This window comes from Leptopilina boulardi, unplaced genomic scaffold (assembly GCF_019393585.1).
Source record: "Leptopilina boulardi isolate dan_hultmark-lab unplaced genomic scaffold, ZJU_Lbou_2.1 LbouV2_122, whole genome shotgun sequence".
In the NCBI taxonomy this organism is placed as follows: Eukaryota; Metazoa; Arthropoda; class Insecta; order Hymenoptera; family Figitidae; genus Leptopilina; species Leptopilina boulardi.
This window is the reverse complement of record NW_026137666.1, coordinates 1,156,895-1,174,352: the sequence shown is the minus strand read 5'-3', so window position 1 is coordinate 1,174,352 and position 17,458 is coordinate 1,156,895. Positions and strand designations below refer to the sequence as shown.

General features: G+C 27.5%; 1 protein-coding gene across 4 annotated transcripts in view; it reads left to right on the top strand.

Annotated features, from left to right (window-relative positions):
- The window catches only part of LOC127286739 (zinc finger protein chinmo), a 104,906-nt gene extending 93,897 nt beyond the window's left edge, over positions 1-11,009 (top strand). For all 4 annotated transcript variants that reach the window (XM_051313312.1, XM_051313335.1, XM_051313321.1 and 1 more), the window contains exons 5-7: positions 4,711-4,958; positions 5,424-5,702; positions 8,015-11,009. In XM_051313312.1, coding sequence (XP_051169269.1) covers positions 4,711-4,958; positions 5,424-5,702; positions 8,015-8,247 — 760 coding nt within the window. In that variant the 3' untranslated portion in view covers positions 8,248-11,009. The remainder of the gene's footprint in view (positions 1-4,710; positions 4,959-5,423; positions 5,703-8,014) is intronic.
- Positions 11,010-17,458: the final 6,449 nt, after the last annotated feature.

The window sequence follows — 17,458 nt, the reverse complement described above, 5'->3', positions numbered from 1 at the left end:
AGAAAAATGTAAATTGAGATTTCAGACTGAGTATAGAACAATTGGAATAATTTCTGTTACTGCTCCCACAACATCGGAATTTTCCTAAAGATTTATTTGAAATGTTCGGAATATTTAATTGCAATGTTTAGTGACAATTGTGTAAAGATTTAAATGTCCCTCTTGAATAAATGTTTAGCGCGAAACTTTCCTGAACATTTATTTAATTGGGACATTTAAATCTTTACACAATTTTTACTAAACATTGCAATTAAATATTCCGAACATTTCAAATAAATCTTTAGGAAAGTTTTGGTGCTGTGGGGGCGTAGGAATAAATAGAACATTTTAGGTTTCTATCCCAAAAAGTTTAGTAATGATTATCAATTAAAATGAATTCTAAACATCTTAGAATACGCTAATATTTTCCTTTAAGTAAGTGTTATCAGTTTCCGTGATTTGTTTTAACTCGTTAAAGAATTACTATGAAATAAATTTTAAGATCGTGTTCTAGAGTGAAATGTAATCTTAATTGAAGTTCATATTAGCGGTCACATTAATTGTGTACATTTTAGTACTTTGAAAAAGCAATGAATTATAAGTTGAGTACAATTATAACATTTACATTTATTTTAATTCAGTTTTTCAATGATTAGAATAGTCTTTAGATTTATTTCTAAGCAGTTAAGGGTTCAATCATAGGCACAACAATAAATCTGTGACGCACCGGCGTTGTGCTCTCACATCAGTGTGTTGCTTGCCCTTACCGGAACGGGCCTTACGTCATATATATATGGGGCGGTCCACGCCATTCCAACATATCATCGACTTGGACATTTTTGATTTCGCTCAAATTTTTTTACCCTTTTTTACTCATTGAAAAAGAGCTTCCTGATTTTTTTCAAATTTTTTTATAAAGCCGTTTTTGAAATATAAATTTTTCAAAATTTTTGAAAAAAAAATTTTTTTTTTTTGAAAGCTCATAACTTTTTGATAAATGCACCAATTTTAATTTTTTTTTCAAATTGTGTGTTTTCAAATTAACTTTTCAAAACTTTCATGCAAGAAATAAAAAAAAAATTATTAACCTTATTTTTTGTAATTTTAAGATAAAAATCTTATTTTTAAAAGTGTTTGTATATTTTGATTTTTTTCAAAAAATTTTCAAAAAAACTACTTCTTATAACACAAATTTTAAGCCTAGTCCGGTCGTGGGAAAACAATTTTTAAACATTTGTTTTTTACTCAAATATGATTTCTAATGTTTCAGTAAAAGAGTTAATTAATAAAAACTTATAAATGGAGGTAAGGGGCCGTCCATAAACTACGTTACCTATTTTAGGGGGGAGGGGGTCAAAAAATCTAAAAAAAAATGCATTTAACTCAATGGTAACGAGGGGGGAGGGGGTCTAAAAAGAATGAAGAAGTGGTAACGTAGTTTATGGACGGCCCCTAATTATAATAATAAACTTGTATTTGGAACTAGAATTTTGATCTTTTTTTTATCCAATTTTTTGACGTTTAAATATTTTGCAAGAATAATTCTCATTTGAGCTGGAAAATATCTGCATAGTTAAAGATTTTTATCTTAAAATTACAAAAAAAAAGGTTAATAATTTTTTTTTTATTTTTTGCATGAAAGTTTTGAAAAGTTCATTTGAAAACACACAATTTGAAAAAAAATTAAAATTGATGCATTTATCAAAAAGTTATGAGCTTTCAAAAAAAAAAATTTTTTTTTCAAAAATTTTGAAAAATTTATATCTCGAAAACGGCTTTATAAAAAAATTTGAAAAAAATCAGGAAGCTCTTTTTCAATGAGTAAAAAAGGTTAAAAAAATTTAAGCGAAATCAATAATGTCCAAGTCGATGATATGTTGGAATGGCGTGGACCGCCCCATATACATATGAGAGATTCTTTTTCAATCGCCCCAGCCCAAAAAGTCAATGTTCTGGGATTGGCTTCATACTTTGGTAAATTGTTGTCCTATATGATAGTAATAAATCCCTAAAATATAAACTCATTAAAAAAATATTTGTAGAAAGTAGAGGGGGTTGAAGTTTTGACGTTAAGGGTAACATTGTCATTTTCAAATCCGTATAACTATGACAAAAGTTAATGGATTTTAATTTATCCATAATGAATTTTAATGCATTTTTCACGTACTTTTCAAAAATGTATACGAAATTAAAAAAAAAAAAATTTTAACCCCTTTTTTTCAAAATCAACCCTTATTTTTCGATTTTCACCCCTTCGGGTATTTTTTTTTTTTATTTTCATTGGAAAGCTGAGATTTTTTCCCATGAGCTATGTAAATATGAAAATGGGACAATAATAATTTTGTGAGAAACAGAATATTAAAGTAGGCGGTGCCGATAAGGGGTATACCTAGAGATCATCTTCGAGGATTTAGGTAGGCACCGCCTAATTTAATATTATGTTTCTCACAAAATTATTATTGTCCCATTTTCATATTTACATAGCTCATGGGAAAAAACCTCAGCTTTCCAATGAAAATAATAAAAAAAAAAAAAAAATTCCCGAAGGGGTGAAAATTGAAAAATAAGGGTTGATTTTGAAAAAAAAGGGGTAAAATTTTTTTTTTTTAATTTTTGTAAACATTTTTGAAAAGTACGTAAAAAATGCATTAAAATTCATTATAGATAAATTAAAATCCATTAACTTTTGTTATAGTTATACGGATTTGAAAATGACAATGTTACCCTTAACGGCACCCTTATCGGCACCGCCTACTTTAATATTCTGTTTCTCACAAAATTATTATTGTCCCATTTTCATATTTACATAGCTCCTGGGAAAAAATCTCAGCTTTCCAATGAAAATAAAAAAAAAAAAATACCCGAAGGGGTGAAAATCGAAAAATAAGGGTTGATTTTGAAAAAAAAGGGGTTAAAATTTTTTTTTTTTAAATTTCGTATACATTTTTGAAAAGTACGTGAAAAATGCATTAAAATTCATTATGGATAAATTAAAATCCATTAACTTTTGTCATAGTTATACGGATTTGAAAATGACAATGTTACCCTTAACGTCAAAACTTCAACCCCCTCTACTTTCTACAAATATTTTTTTAATGAGTTTATATTTTAGGGATTTATTACTATCATATAGGACAACAATTTAGCAAAGTATGAAGCCAATCCCAGAACATTGACTTTTTGGGCTGGGGCGATTGAAAAAGAATCTCTCATATATGACCCGGCTGAAAAAACTTTTACAAGAAATTGTACAAGTTCTTGTACATGTTCACTAATGAACTTGTACATTTTCTTGTACATGTTCGAGTAATGTTCTTGAACAAGTTCAGCATCCGGAATTGAGACATGTTCTTGTACCAGTACTTGTGCAAGATCCTGGACAAGAAAATATACTTGTACAAGAAAATGTACATATTTTTTTGTGCAGGTTTCATATACATTTTCTTGTATCAGATGTGGAACATGTTCTTGTACATGTTCACTTATGTCTTTTAAATTAAAAATTAAAAACTTTAAAGGCTGCGCAGTAGTTTTTTTAAGCCTTTACAGCTGCGCAATAATTTTTAGCATGCATAAGTGAAGATTCTTAATAATTATAACTTATTAAAATTTCAAATTTTTTTCAAAAACATTTTTAAACGAATGTTCCTGTACAAGAACATAAACGTGTTCATGTAAAGTACTTGTACATTTTCTTGTACAAGTATATTTTCTTATCCAAGATCTTGTACAAGTTCTGGTACAAGAACATGTCTCAATTCCGGATGCTGAACTTGTTCAAGAACATTTCTTGTACAAGTTTTTTCAGCCGAGGTGTCCTCGTCAAAATTGTGAAAAGTGTGTGCAGTGTGCGTGCTTTATTGTTTATTATTTTAAAATGGATGAATCTTCTTCCATAAAGAAGCAGTTATCATTTTATTGGAATATTCAATTGTAAATTCAATAAAAAATCTAAAATCAAATAAATAAAAATGTTAGAATAGTTAGAATTTTAAAAATATTTACAATGAAATTTTGATTTATCTTTTATAGATATATTTAAAAATGGAATCGTTCTTTAAACTGTTTAACAAAAACCTTTAGTGAAAATTATATAAAAAACTTGGATTTAATTTTTAAAGAGATTCGGTGTTTAAATATCTTAAAGATATAATAAAAATTCCCTGTAAAAGTTTCTTAAAATTAAAAATATTCTAATATTTTTAATTATTTTATTTTTCGATTTTATATTTAGTTTCCAAATTAAATATTCTAATAAAAGTAAATATATATTTTTTATAGAAACATAAATTAAAATTAATGATAAATTTTTTCAGCCGGGGAGGCTTACGATGTAACTTCACAATCCATACAAATAATGATAAGTTGACCTTACAGTGATATGTTGTGCTGTGTGGGAAATTATTTGAATTAAAATTTTTTTATCCCTCAGACACAAACATAGCGTTATAGTTTAGGATCCCAATCAAATAACTCGACCGACCCTTGGATGGACGCTTTGTTAACAGTCAGAAAAATATTTTTTTTGTGGTATAGCTGCAAAAATTTCGTTATTATTATTAATTAAAAATTAAAGAAATATATTTTGCAACCTTTATTTCAAGTTTACATAAATGAATGTTAAAAAATTTTATGGACAAGTTTTAAAAACTTATAATTTAAGGCAATTCTATTTGATTGTTATTTTTAAAAAAATAATATAATAATGGAAGTAAAATTTTGCGTTTGTAGGTCTCCTAATGAAATTGATAGTTTGAGTAGAGCAAGTGTTTTGAGAGATGGAGCTGCGTTCCGTCCGGCATCTGCACCGCACACTCTTTTGCTAGAGAATCAGCAATATCATTCATTTTCACATTCTTCAGAAACTCTTGTACACCCACACACTGCGCCTCATACTCCAACAGAATCAGAAAGAGAATTAGAAAGAAATCGATCTGAGAAGCAAGGAAATGAGGAACACAGAGAAAATGTTGCAGAAGGTAGTGTATTTTATTTAAATAAATTAAATTATTTACATAATTTGATTTTGAAAGAGAGTCCAATTCTCGTCTTGAAATGGGACACGTAAAAGTAAGGTAAATCATCCAACAGTCGATCAGAACCAGTAGTCGATCACTTTGATATAATTGGGATATAGTTAATTTATAGTTTAAAATTAAATTAATATTAAAAGTGTACAAACTATTGTAAAAATATTTAGAATGTAAAGTTTATTTATTATCAGTAATTTATTTATCTGATAATGGAATTATTTTCCTGCACCCCTTCTAAATAGCGTGTCACTGATTTGAAGTTAACTTGTTATTCCACTGCAGTCGCTTGATAAGTATGATTTCATCATTGATCGACTACTAGTTATTATTAATTGACTACCTTATGTCACACCATTCTATTCCCTTGAATAAAATTAGTAATTTAAATAAGTTTAATCAATGTAATTTCAGACCTTCGAGTTAAGCAAGAGCCAGTATCAATTATTGACAGAGAGAAAGATGATAAAATAATCGACAGACTAACTAATGATGTGTATTCAGGAAGAGGATTTGACATTGGAAGTTACAGTACTACTACGGATCACTTACAACATGGAGTTCAACTTGGTCCTAGTATGGCTAGTTTACCTCCTGTTCATCCACCAACTCCTGACCTCAGTCCTGTACCACCAACACCTGCAATGTGGAATTCAAAAATAAATAAAGTTGGCACAGTTTCTACACCCGATGGTGAGTTTAGTTTATTAAATAATTCAACTTAATTACTTTTCATACTGGCATAAAAGATCTCTTGCACATTGATTTAGGTCTGTCGGTTTTCAATCTGAAACGCAAGTCGAGAATTTCTATGCTATATGTATGATGAAATTGAATAAATAAACAGTAAATTTCCTTACCGGCAAGGAGACATCTATTAAATACCATTTAAGCTTTTTTAATGATAAATAAAATTAATTATATGGATGGATTTATTGACAAATACTTAGCAAAATTGAAATTTTTCATCATCTGAATTTCAGATTTTCCCTGTCAATGCTAGGTAACACTATAAATTTTTGAGCAAAAGTTAATCTACCTAATCGACACGTGATAAGTATCAATTATATCGACAAACGACTGATGAGAGACGTCTTTCGGAAAATCTCACAACGCCAATTTAATTTCTAACAAAAGTTCCAGAAGCCCTTAATGTATCAGTTATACATAGGCTGTCATACTGTTTTCCTCATAGGAACCCATGTGGGAAACCTTATGGGACATCATACAAAATCGTATACTTATTTTGAACAGGAATTTGAATAGGAAAAAATGTAGGAATTATTATATAAAACCACATTATATTTTAAAATCCTGCACAGTAGTTTTTTACAACTTTTTCAGCTGTACAGTAGACCGTTATGAAACTTGAACATTTTAAACTTTTACCCTACATAGAGGTTTACCTGTATTAAGTAAAAAATTAAGAAGATCAAATATTTTAATTAACTTCTATTTCGATTAAATGTTGCGTAAATTTGATATATTTTTAGAAAATTTGAACATCTCTTGCATTTTGACTATATTAAACACCAACGTAAAAGGCGCGCGCAGCCTCCGTCTAGTATTCTACACGGAAAGAAAAATTGTAATAATATTTAATATTTTGAAATCAATTTTTACTATAGTTGGTAACATGTAATGAAAACTAACGGATTTCATTAATTATTATTATTATCACTTTTAAGAAAGCCTGAAATAAAAATAATATTATATACCTAATATAGTTAGAAAATAAAAACTAGTAAAGTTATTTAAAAAATTAAAATTTTACTATAGGAAACTCAAATGACAATTTTTATTAAGAATTTTAGAAATGTCATTATAAAATGATTACGTTAATGGCTTCAATATTTTCATATTTTGGTATAGCCCATACGAAAATTTCAGAAAAGAAGGTTGGGGAAGAGGGACCGAAGGCAACCGAACGAGTCTGAATGAATTTGACCGATTGCTAACGAAAAGTCACTATGATTACTCCTGAATTTGGCTATTTTTTTCATTCATTCTATTTCAGTTATATTTATTAAAACGATTTGTTTTTCGAATTTATGTAAAATATATATTGTATTTCTTTAATCATTATTAAGATTAAACTGAATTGAATGTGGATCTTATAACCGAGCAACTTAAAAGTTCACATAACGAGTAGTAATTAAATTTTAAAAGTAAAAACATTTCTCAAAATTTGATAATAAAGTTTTAAATATTTACTCAATTCACTAACTAATTAAATTAGGAGTACTGGTATTTTAGATTATCAAGAATTTTATAAGAAATTCATGATCATTGTTACTTTAAAAAATGACCTCTTAAACGTTAGTTTAAGTTAGTTATTGTTTTCTTATGAATATTAAAAAATAATAGATCATATAATTTAAATTAATAAATAAAGCGTTTCTCGCAAGTGCATTGAAATCTATCTTCTTAGTATATAAGGAAATTTTCTACCTTCGTGAAACATGTATATAATATAAGTGTGTGCGTTGCGATATTCTGCGTTTATGTATATGCGTATTTTCGATAAGTTAGGTAGGGATATTTAAGAAAATCAAAGCGAACCTGCGTGCGTGTGTAGTTGTGTATATAAACCATACCTGCATCCTCTGCTACAATAGAGAACAATTAACAGCGATGTTTTTTCTTTTATTTTAATGTCGTTTTCAATTTTCCGTATAGTTTTAGCAAACGAAATGCGCGCTTTTTAATACCGCTTCCCTTTTTCATATAGTTTTAGTAAAACTAAGAAAACTTTTTTATGAATTTTAGAATAGTAATTTTAATTTCTGTTAAAATTGTTTCTACAAAGCTTTTGCTAAAAATATATTAATTTTTAATAAATAGCCTTAGTTTCCATGACTTGCTAAAGAATATACTAAATTTTTGTATCATTTTTAACATTTATTGCAAAGGATTTTTTTCCGTGTAATAATTTATTAAACTAGAGTGTATTTCCTTTAGGAATTTGTTATTATTATGTAATTAAAATATGTTGTTTGTTATAGGCAAGAAACTAAAATGCCCCTTCTGTGAGAGACTTTACGGCTATGAAACGAATTTACGAGCTCACATAAGGCAACGTCATCAGGGTATTAGGGTTCCATGTCCTTTTTGCACTAGGACTTTTACCAGGAACAATACAGTACGACGACACATCGCACGAGAGCATAAAACAGAGTTGAGTTTAAAGTCGTTCCAACAGGCAAATCATTCAGTATCTGATACAGTATCTCAATAGTACTCATTCAAGAAAAGAATACTGAAAACATAATTATTCAAATGAAAATTGAAAACCATGATGAAAAACGATTACTATAGGGACCTGCGAGTGTCGAATTAGTCACCTTCTCTATATTCTTTTATGGCATCCAAAACTGTTCTCACTTTCGTTAATATCACAACTTTTTATGAGAAGTTCAAACCAAAATAGACATTTAAAATGTCACTCTGAGCTCATAAATAAAACTATTTTACGGCAAAAATGCTACGTAACAATGAGAAAGCATCAAACACAAAACTAGTCAATGAAAGTGCAACAGTCAAGTATAATTATAACTGGGTGTACTACACAAATAAAAAATAAAACTTGAATACACAGAGCATAAATGAGAAAATATGCATATATTGTAGTCATAAACAATGAATGAAAGAGAAAAAGTATGCGTGATGCCAGATTTACAAGTTAACAGACAAAACTGCAAATTATCTCAGGTTATATTATAGATATTATAAAGCAAATTTTGTAATACTGGAACTGCAACTGATGAAAGGCCGTGTTACCATTGATATAAGTAAATTTTTATAAAAATCAAATTTCTATAAACGGATAACTGTTGTTTACCACTTATAACAAATCATACCTAATAGCACCAATTATTTTCTAAAAAAAGTCGGAAAATCATTTCAAAAAGAAATCAAAAAAGAATCTAAATTTAAAAATGATAACCGATTTTTTTTAACACTTGAGGTTTTAGAAATATTCTATAATTTCTATAAATACAATTTTTCAAAAAGTATTTAGATACTCGTAATCGTGAATCATTACAGATTATAACTTTTTATGTTTCAAATGTCAGTTTGATTAAATTGACGAGTTTTTAAACAATAAAATTTTGGTCATGAGCACTAAAAATAGGGTCTATTGTAATGGGTTATCCGATTTTAAAGTTTCAGTTTTATGTCTCAAATCAATTAAAATTTGTAATATAAACAATTTGAAATCTAAAAATCTAAATTTAATATCTAAAATTTATTATAAAATACTGTCATTTATGGAAACTACAAAGTATCTTGGAAACCTTAAATGTTACATAAAAATATTTTTTGAATTTACATTCCAAAGTTGACAAATTAATCTAATTCCATAAAAAATAATGTTATTTTAGATATTTTAAAAGAGGTAGCCATCAATTAGACAGTGAAATAATTTCAAGAAACTTTTTACAATGATTTTCCGACTATTTCTCTCGTTTCATAGAATAAGCATGAGAAAATAATCGGTGCTTTTATGGATAAATACGAGCTATTTATATAATGGCGTTAATCGCTAAATTAAACAATATCATCGATAAATACTCTAAATATTACTGTTCAAGTCAGAACCAAGAATCAAGCTAGTACTTGAAAAAAAAATATAATTTTTAGTTGTAACACGCACAGTGCCAAAAAAATAACACGTCTTTATATCAAAGTGATTTTATACCAGTAGTGATTTTTTTAAAACTGTTTCTATTTCTATGCGATACTAAATATTAAGGATGACCACACACCGACAATTATTATATTTATACCAGGCTGTAAAATGTTTAAAGAACGTGTATACGTGTTATGTTCAAATAACTTCCAACCCCATATGCATATTAATATATATTTATATATATTGACTATTTACCAAAGTAGTTAAAACATATTTTGAAAACTAATCAGTCATCATTAAATTGAAATATTTTCTGAAAATAAATTAGTACTGCAGAAAGGGGCCTTTTAAATCCATAATTTATGCAGTTACAGTTCTAAAAAACGCTGAACCACAACTGTACCATAATAGTTACTTTATAATAAGTAAATATTTCCGATATCCGAAATGTTTAACAAATATAAAATTGTATTTATATGAACTTGTTATAACATTTAGTATTCTACACGTTCTTTAAAATGTTGTTGCCTAGATGAGATATTACCAGGGTTGCGTTAATAGTTTTGTCATTTGAATTTTTTACGCATATTATGTTTTTCTATTACGTATCTATCTCAATGTATTACTTGATGTAATTTAACTTAAATTACATATAATTTATTACAAGTTTTGTAAGGTTTTACAATATTTTTTAAACTTTTTTTTATATGTGCAACAATCTTAACGTAATATTCGTAAAAAATCATCAAGTTACATGTGTAATTGTGCAACCCTGGACATTATTATGAGTCAATCAATATCATTTTGTTATCTATTTACATTATTTAGTACAATGGACTTTTGTCCATAGCAATAGGTTCGCGAACATTATAAAGACGTCACAAATCAGTAGTAGTTTATGGTTAACAGAATCGATATAAAACTGATGGCCATAATTCTATGACAAACAGTGATCAATCACTATAATGAAATGCTGCTAGTCAAGACACCTCCGATATTTTATTGTTGCAGTATTTACAAGTTTTACAAATTTTTCTCATTTTTTTTGTTACAGACGTTTAAAGAATTATTACACAACGATATACCTATAGTTAGTTTGTTAAAGGCAATAGAGCCGATACAGGATTATTTAGTATTTAAAAAAATGTTTTTGTTTTATTAACTTAAAGTGTTTAATTGAAAACCAGTAAACATATTTATTTTTAAATTTTCTACGGAGTCCTGGACATGACTCTAAAATGTATGTTCATTTGTTAGATCTTTTCTTTGATTTTCTTTAAAGTTTTTTTCGTGTATTATTTTTCTCTTCAACAAATTTTTTTCATTATTATTATTGATTCAGTATCTAATTTTATATCCTAATTTTTATTTTGTTTGTTACATTTTTCTACTCATATAAAGTATTTAAAAGAGTAAATAACGAAATTTTTCTGAAACCGACACTTGTCCATTTTTAAGTTATTATAAATAATAAGTACATATACATATTGTAAGAGTTATATAATAATGTAATTGTAATTGACATGCATTTATGCGTGGATCTGCCAAAAGTATAAATATACTACCTCAATCATTTTCTATAACGTTTACCGTACAGGGAACATATAATAGTCTGTTTTATTATCATAAGAATATAAAGTTGCATATAGTAAATAATACCTACAGTTCAAGCATACTATTTCTCCCATTTTTGCGGACAAGAAATAATCTCTTTCACAGATTTGAAAATTTGGAGAAGATAAAAAAAACTCATAGGTACTAAATTTACGTAAATATTTATAAACACTGTAAACGTGAATTGAAAAACGATGATTTTCATCTGTTTTCTATATGAGTCTAATGAAAGGAAAGAAAATATGTAAAAATTGAAAGCTGAAAAAGAGCGCGAATATTACCTCTTCAAGCTACAATTTTATCCACAAGTTAATAATAAAACTTTATTGAACATGTAAACATTAAAAAAATTTATCAAACATTAATCGTTTTCATCAAAATATGTATGAAAAATAAAGAGTATTCGCTCATTACTTCAACAATGGCGAAAATTTGAAGGTTTCGTGTTTAGTGACCGTTGAAAGCTTGACATGTAAAATTTTATTGCGATGATTAGAAAAATACTGTTTAATTGAAATATATAAAGTAAGAAACATGTCAATAATACAATTATTACGGCGTGCGATAAAATTCAGAATGTTTGTCTCAAATGAGATAAGAAAAATATAAATTACATATATATTTCACTGATCGGTATTAATGTATCGGTGTGACGTATCGAGTATACACTCACATGTGTCTAGGAGTGTATAGACATTTAAAGCAGCGTCTACAATAAGCGCGTCGAACGTGGACGTGAACGTGTATCTAATGAGAGAGAGGGGAATAGATGTATATCTCCGTACCCCTCTCTCTCATTAGGTACACGTTCGCGTCTACGTCCCACGCGCTTATTGTAGACGCTGCTTAAACATGTGTCCATATACGCATCACGGTATATGTAATTTAAAACACATTATTACTGTAAATAGATAGTTATTTTGATTGTACGAAAATATTGTAATTAATATATGTATTTTTGCCCATATCTCTGCAGAGCGGAGATAAAACATTTCAATTTAAGTGATGAAGCTTAGCTTCTTTAATTTAAACCTATTTTTTTTTATTTTTAATATAAACTACAAAATAAACTTACATATATTTATACAAAATACGTACAATACAGAAGCAAGTCCGACATTCATGGGATACTTATAAATAATTAAATAAGTGCATTTAAAAAAAAGTAGGGTACAAATTTTGTATATTTTTTCATCTTTAATTTTATGCGAGTAAAAAAAATTTCGTTTTGTTATTTTCGTTCCAATTATGCAATTTTTCGTTTCAACTTTTCTGTTGAAAATACCACTGTTTGTGACATCACTTTAACAAACAAACAAACAATTGAAAAAATGTTCTTCTGTTAATATGCTCAATAATATTATTATTATTATTCAATATTATTAATAAAAATTACTTTTTTAAAGTGTTTGTATTTCTAAACAGTGGAATTAGTTTTTATGTTAGTACTGTTGAGAATACATTCTTGTACATTATTCATATTTCAGGTGTAATCAATTTGAATTGTTTTAATACGACCGGTGATTTAATCTACTGTGTATAAAAAATTTAAAATGTTGACATTTCTGTGATGCAAACTGTGACAACAGTCTAATTTAAGTTGATCATACCTGAAAGAATAGTTAGATATTTTTGACGGATTTATATTTTAGACATATTATTATTATTATTATTATTATTATTATTATTATTATTATTATTATTATTATTATTATTCAATGTATCTCATTGATATTATTTTGGTAAAAAGAAAAATCGGAATTTTTATTGATAGTTAATACTGCAAAGAAGAAATAAAATTTAAAAAATTTATGTTTTCAAATTGTTTAAAAAATCTTGGAAATTAAAGTTCAAGCGATTTACCCTGTTGAAAATTCCTATGTGAGAACACATATGGGATCCCATCCAGGATCTCTTGTGAGTTCTTATGTGGGTTCCCGTACAGGTTCACACATAAGATCCTGTATGAAAAGGTTCCTGGGATGAACTTGCGTGAGATCAAGCGCACGATCTTATGTCTCTGTAAAAGCAATAACACAGGATCCCATGAGGTTTCCTGTGTAGGTTCCTATATGAACAACACGATAAATAGGAACACACATGGGATCTTATCCGAGATCTTGTATGAGTTCTTACATAGGTTCTCACATATAAGAAGATTAATAGCATATATATAAAAGCATTCTATAAAATCTTATTAAGCTGCTATTAATCTTCTTATATGTGAGAACCTATGTAAGAACTCATACAAGATCTCGGATAAGATCCCATGTGTGTTCCTATTTATCGTGTTGTTCATATAGGAACCTACACAGGAAACCTCATGGGATCCTGTGTTATTGCTTTTACAGAGACATAAGATCGTGCGCTTGATCTCACGCAAGTTCATCCCAGGAACCTTTTCATACAGGATCTTATGTGTGAACCTGTACGGGAACCCACATAAGAACTCACAAGAGATCCTGGATGGGATCCCATATGTGTTCTCACATAGGAATTTTCAACAGGGTAAAGGCGCTCTAAAATGTTACAAATCAAAGAAAAATTTATGTCTACTTTTCACAACCATATGTTAACAAACAATGTTGCCTTTTGCGTTTGAATTATAAATTTAGTTAAAATATCTTAGGGATAATTTTCTAATTGTCTATTAACCCGGAAATTAGATCTTGAGTTATTGAATTAAAATTAAAAACTTAAATTCTAGTTAAAATATTTATAGAAACGCACTTTATAATATTTTAGTTAAAAGTCTTGAGTTAATTAAAATTATGTTTAATTTTGTTTTAAACTGACTTCTCACAAAGCTAGTAATTATAACACGTTAATATCTTGATGTTGATCTGTACTATTTTATTCTTAATATTTAGATTTAAACATGCAGTTTTTTCAATGTAAAACTTTGGGGAAATTTTTTATTGTTCTATATCTGTAACGGAAACCTTAGTGCACATATTAAAAAATAGTTTTTGATTAGTTGAGAATATGAAAAACAAGAAATCGGGACAAAGCATTATATAATACATGATATTTCTATTTGGTCAATATGTTTATGGAATAAGTTTAGATTTATTATATTACAGTATTAAGTAACAAACAGCATTTATCGAAAGAGTCAGATTAATTTTGCAAAGAAATTTTGAAAGCAATGTGTTACATGTTTAAATATATGTGTTTTTACACTATATGAAACTTTCTATGAATGTCGTGTGTGCGTACAGTTTGATGAAATTTTATGTTTTATTTATATTAAAATTGATCTACTGTGTCATACATTAATCGTTCTTATCACAAGTTATCATTTTTTAAATGTTCTAATGCATTTTCAAGTAAACATTTTTTGTTGTAATTAAAATACATAAAGTTTTGACAAAACAGATCTATATACGAAATTCAAAATAAAAGTTTTTCAATCTACGTAATGTCTCTTAAGATTAAACATGGCTGAGAGTGTGACGTATACACGCAGCAAGGGCGCACTTGAAAAAAGATTGTTTGGAGTGAAAAAGACTTGAATCATTTTTACTCTATTCAGTGTAAGCCCTTGATGCTCAACTTTATCTATTGAATGTAAGCGCATAGATAATTATAAATAATAATCTTCATAATAGAGTAATACACACATACGAAAAACATGCATTTATGATACATAGATGTAATAGTTAATAATACATAAAAATATAAAGAAAAGTGATGTGAAGTCTCGGGCTCATCGGCAATAAGCGGTATGCTAACCGTGATTAATAGTACAAAATAATGAATAATAAAAATAACGCTAAAAAACAAAGATTAAGAACACAGCAAAAGTGCTATACACATTTTTCATTGCATAACTTATGTATATTTATAAAACCGATTTAACAGATGAGGTAGTTCTCATCTTGATCTACTACAACATCGACATATAGAAGTGAAGCGATTAGAAGAACCGTGAAAACAAAGTACAAAAATAGACTAATTCCACACGATGTTATCATTCCCATTCATTCTTCATTTTTATGTTCTTTTGTAAATTAATTAATATATTAAAGCACATTGAGGCAAAGAGTTTACATTTATTGTACAGACAATTATTTTTTGCTACTAATTTTAAATTATTTCTTCAAATATTTATATAGGCATTATTGAATTGATTATGGTCAGACATTTTGAATATAACTTTCATATTCTTTCTGTTACAAATATAGAGATTTATTTTTATCTTGCAATTTTCAATATTTAAAATTGACATTTAGTTTCGTGCAATTATCATTATCCAAATGTTAATTTTATTATAGAAATGTTATATTTTGATAACTAAACTTTCCATATCGTCAGAAAAAATTATGTTTATTTAATGTAATATAGAACTTATATTTCAAATAGTGTTTGTAAATTTAAAGCAATAGGTTTCTTAGCCGAGGGCGCAATTATTCTGCCCTACAACGAAAAAACATTTGTACGTTTTTCCTTTGAAGGGCAGTATTTTATACAATGTCTTCCTGTGTATTGTAAAAGTGTATCTAAGTATCATATAAGAGTACAATGAGGTCTTTATAATTAATTAAAATTATTCAAACAATTTGTATAATCAATTGGAACAATTTTTTTTTGTTTGGAGCCATAAAAAATACACAAGAAAACATTTCGAGTTTGGCTAAAAACAGTTTTAAAATTACGATACGCTTTAATTTCGTCCTTTATAAAAAATTTTTGACATTATTAAACCTCAAAAAGTAGAACGAATACAATATTTTCAAAGTCAGATTCGGATTCTACGAAAAAAAATTCTATAAGAATTGGCTGTGATTGGTCGGGCTACAAAATTTTGTCGGCCAGTGTAATTATATTTGTTTCACACACACCCTTTATCCCAATATTTTTTCGAGTCTAATTTTAAGAGCAAACAATTTACTTAAAATTGACTTTTAGCCGAAATTTTTCTACGATCTTTTTGAGTATATATATATATATTATACTTATTTATTTTTAACAATTCTATTTGTTCTTATAGATTTCCTGTCATCAACTTTTTTTTTGAAAATTACTTTAAAATCAGAATATTATTTGTGTACTCCTGTAATAATTTATAATTTAATATATGATTCTGATATTTAATTCTATATGTCGATGATTCTATAGATAAAAAAATATTTCATATACAGCTGTGAGACAAAGTGGTCTGGAGTAAATAGACTGATTCTGACCAACAGTTTCTTAAATGTACGTTTTTGAGGTATTAGTGGCGTAAATGTCTTAATTCTTCGTCATGTTTTTATCCATCAAATAAGATAAGTCTGATGAAAATTCACCGTCTCCCAGTTCCAAAAAGTTGAATCAGAGTTTCTATATTTTATATGTATGGAATACGATAATATAATTATACATTGTACTGATTACAGAGTTTAATTTTTTGCAACAATATATTATTTTACAGATTTTGAAAGAAAAGTAATTATATATTGAAGTTAAAAAGAAAAATTGCAATGTTGTATGTACAATCATTGTTTAAAAATAGAGATATAGGAGACAAGGTTGTTGCTCGCACGACTAATACCTTAAAGTACATGAAAATGCAACTGATTTATTTTTACAATTATACACCAAATATCAATAGCAGTATAAAATTAAAAAAATATGTATTGAATCTTTATCATGTAGATGAAATACTTCCTTACTCATTAAGTTATAAAATGTATTATGCTCCAGTATCAGTTACTTTAGACGAGATCACTACTTCACAGAAGTGAGCAGATGTTTCATTTTTAAGAGAAAGAAAATTGACTTTAAAGGGACATTTATAACTACGTGAAATTGATAAAAATGAAGCTTACGGATTCGTGGTGACATAATTTGAATTTTATTACACTTTAATAAAACAAAAATATTTTTAAATAATTTGTGCTACTTGAACAAATTGTTGTACTACCTCACACACGATATACAGGGTGCACCAGTATATAGATACGATTTAAATATGCATATAATGAGCATCATATTTTATGTGAAACGAAACAATATTTCATGATGGTGTGACTCTTATGATGTATATCTATATCGATACATAATTGTACAAATTAACCGACAAAGAAAGATAATAAAATATAAGTAATTTATTAGATCTAAAAAATGGAGATTTCCACGAATCCTTTTCTCAGGTATCAATGAAAATTAAGTACAAACTACAAAATAAAATAGTTCATAAGTAAACAAAACAATA